Source organism: Taudactylus pleione, unplaced genomic scaffold (genome assembly GCF_031769625.1).
Source record: "Taudactylus pleione unplaced genomic scaffold, aTauple2 ptg000066l, whole genome shotgun sequence".
NCBI lineage: Eukaryota > Metazoa > Chordata > Amphibia > Anura > Myobatrachidae > Taudactylus > Taudactylus pleione.
In genome coordinates this window covers 34436359-34442922 of record NW_028284468.1, presented here as the reverse complement: position 1 = coordinate 34442922, position 6564 = coordinate 34436359, and the positions used below count along the sequence as shown (strand labels likewise).

General features: G+C 38.3%; 1 protein-coding gene across 1 annotated transcript; it reads left to right on the top strand.

Annotated features, from left to right (window-relative positions):
- The first annotated feature begins 1443 nt into the window (after window positions 1-1443).
- SOCS1 (suppressor of cytokine signaling 1) lies at window positions 1444-5683 on the top strand. Its single transcript, XM_088466923.1, has 2 exons — window positions 1444-1712; window positions 4704-5683. The coding sequence occupies exon 2, from the start codon at window positions 4771-4773 to the stop codon at window positions 5404-5406; it is 636 nt and encodes a 211-aa protein (XP_088323049.1). The 5' UTR covers window positions 1444-1712; window positions 4704-4770; the 3' UTR covers window positions 5407-5683.
- Window positions 5684-6564: the final 881 nt, after the last annotated feature.

The following is a 6564-nucleotide window of genomic DNA, read 5'->3' as shown; positions in this document are numbered from 1 at the left end:
CTGAGATGGAGTTATATAAAGTAACGATTTTTCACGTAAATTTACACTTTTTGCTATGCTGAATAGCAAAAAGCGTTAAAGCACTGTAGAGATCATTGGCTGATCCATACAGTGCAGTACTCTGCGAGATGGGCATTAATGGAGAAGATAATTGCGCTATCTTCTCCATTATCCCATTGCTGAATACAGGATTTACATAAAAAATACGGAAATCATAGTAAAAAAATCAATGCTGAGTAGACCCCATAGCAACAGCTCACAAAATTATACAGAAACTGTAGTTTCTACATAATTGTATGAAAATCAACCTTAATACATAGGCCCCTTAATTATAATAAACTTAAGGGGATATTCCATTCTAAGGCCGGTATTCATATAGCAGTGAAAAAGTTTTGGACGCAAAAAACTGTTTTTTTACGCCGATTTTCAGGTCTTTTTTGCCAAATTTTTTTCCGTGGTATCCAATTAAACCTTGTTTTTTACGCCCGAAAATTTTTTACTTTTCTCATGAAAACACATAGGATCCGTGAAAAGTCGCGGACCTATGTATTTTCACTGCCGCGATCGGGAGAAGAATGGCTTCTCATCACAGATTTGGCAGGCGAAACAAAATCCCCAATCAGTGCCAGCATCGGGGCAAGTTGGATAGCCCCAGGCGAGGAAATTAGCCACCATAATTTACCGCAGCTAATTGAATACGGCCTAAGCGTTGGCCACAAAGTGCCTGCTGGAAATTGGCCAAAAGAAACTTTGTGGTCAGTAACCTGATTCACCATCGCGGTGCAGGCTACCGTATTCTACCATGAAGTGCGCAGGCGAGCATGGCGGTGGCACACCGCAAAGAACTGAATTCGATAAATAAAATTATTTGGAAAAATTGTGGTTTTTACAGATATAGAAAAATTTTTATATGAAAAGGTAAAATCAAATTGATGAAATTCAACATAAGATACAGTTGACTCTCTTATCTTATTAGCAGCATCTGGCAGCTAATGAAACACTGGCTTTCTTGTAAGAGCAGGAGATTCTGAGCAAACCCCTCGGATTCTTTTCAGAATATTGCAGAGCAATTCCTGTAGCTGGCCATACAATGACACAGGTATGTATAGCAGAGACAGACAATTCCTCATTCCCTATTTCTTAGAACAGAAACGTAAATGGACAGCACATAAAGAAATACTGTGGTTCCTCCCATCTCCTTGTGTTCTTCATTTCTGGAGAGCAGGCTGAGCAGGATCATGTGTATCGTTTCCCTGTGCTCGCAGACTCCCAGCGTTACCCTAACTCCCTCTCCCTCTCTGTTTCCCAGAAGCTGGCGGAGAAATAGAAAGTGAAAGTAGCTCTGTGTGTCCTCAGCTGGGAGCTGCTCACGTGTTTTCACAGAAAGCAGCAGTCGCCGCCTTTGGGTGGAGGCGGGGAAGGACTGGAGGGAGGGCTAAGTACATAAGCGAACGTGTCCCAGACAGTGGAGCCAGAGCCAATTGACAGCTGGCAATAGCACTGGCGCACTCACACTGCAGAGCATTTATCCGGACACCTGGATTGCACTGGACTGGATATTATGATTTATATTACTGCTGGCCTCCCAAGGACTAATACTCCTGTAGATCTGCCTCTGGAATACAGTGGAGACCTCTCCCATCATCATAATCGTCACAATTATTGTGGAATATTTGGGTACTCGAGAGGATCTGCCGTCATACAAACAGCAGGTGAGGGACAAAAATCTACAATTTGCTGCACTAGCTCTTCTGTTGCTGAATACTATTAAATACATATAAAGATATATATATATATATATATATATATATATATATATATTTATATATACACACGCACACACATACTGTACAGAGTTAGATATAGATATGTAGCACATTTTACTATATGATATATTGTAACGCTGCATAGGAGACGGCAGTACTTTTAAATGGCCTGCTGTACTGTACATTGGTCACTGGCTTATATACACTGTGACTGTAATTCCAGAGTCTGATGGCATTCCAGTGTGTATATACCCATCATCGTGATTGTACAGAGGGTAACATTGTCCACATAACTGAACTCCACCCCCGACTAAGTATAATTATACAAAGGATAACATTTTGCATATGACTGAAGACCCCCCCCCACTAATTAAATATAATTATACAGAGGAGGACATTTTGCATATGACAGAAGACCCCCTGATAAGTATAATTATACAGAGGATGACATTTTGCATATGACTGAAGACCCCCCCCTGATTAAATATAATTATACAGAGGATGACATTTTGCATATGACAGAAGACCCCCCCTGATTAAATATAATTATACAGAGGATGACATTTTGCATATGACTGAAGACCCCCCCTGATTAAATATAATTATACAGAGGATGACATTTTGCATATGACAGAAGACCCCCCCTGATTAAATATAATTATACAGAGGATGACATTTTGCATATGACAGAAGACCCCCCCTGATTAAATATAATTATACAGAGGATGACATTTTGCATATGACTGAAGACCCCCCCTGATTAAATATAATTATACAGAGGATGACATTTTGCATATCACAGAAGACCCCCCCTGATTAAATATAATTATACAGAGGATGACATTTTGCATATGACAGAAGACCACCCCTGATTAAATATAATTATACAGAGGATGACATTTTGCATATGACAGAAGACCCCCCTGATTAAATATATAATTATACAGAGGATGACATTTTGCATATGACAGAAGACCACCCCTGATAAGTATAATTATACAGAGGATGACATTTTGCATATGACTGAACACCCCCCTGACTGTGTATATCTGCCATGGGAGAAGCAGTGTTTCTCTATGCACAATTCAGCTTTTACAGGGTTAGATCTAAATAGAGATTTTACATATTGGGTTTGTGACCTTGGTGGAGATTTATCCAAACTTCTAAAGAGGACAAATGGAGGCGTAGCTTGGAAGTGATCGTGTCCTGCCCTGATGTAGCCCAGGTAGCACAATTCCCTGTTACATTTATTTATTTATTAACAGTTTCTTATATAGCACAGCATATTCTGTTGCGCTTTACAATTGGAGACATTAATAGAACAAAACTGGCTTATAACAGACAGATATATAGGCAGGAAGGCCCTGCTCGCAAGCTTACAATCAATAGGACATACATGTGAGCAGATTATTTGTGCATAGCACTGCATTGCTGACAGAGGCCAGTTAAAGCTCTGCGTGTGTAATGTCACTGCTTTGCATTATTAGTTCAGATCACTGGCTTTACCAAGCTAGTAGAAGCTGTGCTGTCAATTCCATTGCCAGATATTTCATAACACAGGTATTTTATTCCTAGGAATGTAATGCAATACTGGTTAGACAACATGGCTGGGTATATGCTCCTGTTGTACTATAGTCCTGATGAAAAGGCCTTGTACCATATGTACAACTCGGTCACAAAGGGACCAACAAATTTGGTTGTAATCAGTACCTAAAATAGATATATATTCCACCTGGTCCCCACAGTTGTGTGCCTAGCATTAGATTTGGTGCATTATGAATTACGTGACATTTCCTTAAAGCTGTATAAAAAATTCTGGAAGGACTGTTTGAAAAATATAATAATTCTGATTATATGGAAAATCCTCTTATTCTGCACCGTTCTGTAAGGTTGCATGTCCATAAGTATTAGTGATGGCTATAACTGTAAGATATCTAACATTTCAACTTAACACTCTAAGGTCTGTTATTCTGGATATTTCCTATATCATGCATAGTTTGATCAGTTTTCGGGGGTCTTATAACTTAGCATGTGTCTCTTAAGGTCATACAAGTACATAGGATGTGTGCAGCTGTGTGACTAGTGCCAGGAAAATATACCTCCTGGAAGGGTTAAGTACTGGAGGTGGGATTTGTATCCACAGAAAGCGCTTCCAATAGACAACCAGAGCTGCCAGTGACCATTCAGAGAGAGAGCAATCAACCTAAATGCTTGTTTTGAAATCAATGCCTGTGTGCTAGTGTAGCTGTAAAAAATGGCTGTAGGGAATTGTTTTCTGAGAATGCCTGCTTGCTTCTCCACCATTTACTGATGCAGTCAATAAGTGGATACTACTTCTTCTAGAAAGAGCTGAATTCTAAAATCTCATGCAAAGATTAGGTCAAGTCAATCAGCAACGATTTATTGAACCACGCTGTCTGTACATGACTTTAAAACATATTATTTGATAGGAAGCAATTTAGCACCGACCAAGTCATAGACCGTAAAGGCTGAGTAACAGGAAAGAGGGGTAATACAGACTTGCATTGTGTATCAGAGGCTGTTTGGCTTTACCAAGAACTCGTCACTTACTGCAAACAGGGTAAAAATAGAAATCTGCTTTTCACAAGTCGGTGATGGGAAATGCAGGTTTGAGATGCAGTTTGGCACAAGAGCTGAATGGAGGTTGTCACTGACTGCAGCCTGATGTTGCAGTGTGTTAGATTGTTGCCTTAGTCGCTGTATTGAAGAATTGTTTGTTACTGCCTGATGTTTATTGCATATTTCTGGATGTGAGTTCATTGGATGTTAGACCTGTCGACTATCTGAAATAACAACTCTCGGTCACTTAGAGAATTTAATTATGTGTGTTAGAATACATTTGTTATCCATTGCTTTTTGTATGTATGAGATTGATGCCTAGAAAGTAACCATATCTATTTTTTTTGTTTTCTTCAGAAGAACGACTGCACTGCCACGAGAAGGGACGCTATGGAAGACCACATAGGTTGGTCAAGTCTATAGGATGGTAGCACACAGCAAAGTGGAAGCAGATAATGCAATTTCAGACCGGAGATCTCAACACCTGGATGCCTCAAACTCTGATCGTTCCCAGATCCAGCCTGCCAGAGCCATTCATAACAGCCCAGGACGTCCCATCCCTGCAACACTGCTTAGTGACACGCACTTTCGTACCTTCCGCTCTCAGTCGGATTTCACTATCATCACTAAGACCAGCAGCATGCTGGATAGCTGTGGCTTTTACTGGGGACCTATGACAGTCAATGTGGCCCATGAGAAGCTAAGGCTAGAGCCAGTTGGTACTTTCCTCATTAGGGACAGTAGACAGAAGAATTGCTTTTTCGCCATCAGTGTTACAACAGCCAAAGGACCTATCAGCATCAGAATCCACTTTCAGGCTGGGAGATTCAGCCTAGATGGCAGCAAAGAGTCATTTAACTGCATTTTCCAGCTGGTGGAACATTATTTATTGTCTCCTAAAAAGATGCTGGTTTCTCCGTTAAGGAAGGTTCGATTAAGACCTCTACAAGAACTCTGTCGAAAAAGCATATTGGCAACATTCGGGAGACAAAACTTGGACAAAATACCTGTCAACCGAGTTTTAAAGGACTATTTAAAATCTTTCCCATTTCAGATATAGTAAAACAGAGCATTAACAACAAACGTGAGGAGGAAAACAGTGTTACAAATTCAGCTGCCTGGGATTATTTTTTAAATGTCTAATTTAACGGTGGTCAAGTTTATTTTTGTAGCAATTTAACTGTATTTTGAGATGAAACTTGAACACTTGCCTTTTAATGTTTACAAAATCAAATTATTTGCACAAACTAAGAGGGGTCATACCCTTTTTAAAAAGTTATTTCTGCTGTGCAGATTTGTCTTATTACATTTTAAAAGTAATAAAATTTATTATAATATTTACAGAAACAACACAATTTGTATCTGGTTATTTCTTTATTTTACGTTATCAGTGTTTCTGGTCTCAAATAACGTAATTGTGGTAAAGCATAAACAATGAAATGCTTTACATTTACCAATTAGGACGAATAATATAGTTATATTAAATATGTTTTAGGTGGTTTATATAGTTTAATCAGAAATTATTACATGGAGTCCTATACAGATTATTCATCTACAAAGGTTATAAATTAATACATTTTTTATATTCTAAACTATAAAGTTATATTTGTGTAGCACCTACATATTATACAGTGCTTTACAGAAATGTAATTATTCACATTAGGGAATGCTAACCACTGCTTTATTGAATTTCAAGCTGAAATATTTATTGTGCGTAACCTCGTTTTTAAGCTTTGACCCCATGGTCCATGTTCTTTTGGTGTAGGACCATAAACAATATAATTCCCAATAAAATACAGTGGTCATTTAACAAATGAGGACAACAAAGCAGATTTTTATGGATGGTGTGTTGTCTGTACTTTTCTCTAGGAACAGTGACAATTAACGTTAATTAGTAAATACAGGTTGAGTCTCCAACATCCAAAATGCTTGGGACCAGAAGTATTTTGGATGTCAGATTTTTCTGTATTTTGGAATATTTGCATACCATAATGAGATTTCTAAGGGATGGGACCCAATTCCAACAACAGAATACATTTATGTTTCATATACACCTTATACACAGCCTGAAGGTAATTTTATACAATATTTTTAATAATTTTGTTCATCAAACAAAGTTTGTGTACATACATGATTTTCATTTATGTTTCATACACACCTTATACAAAGTTTTTGTACATGGAACCACCATCACTATCTTAGTCGTGCTCAAAAAAAA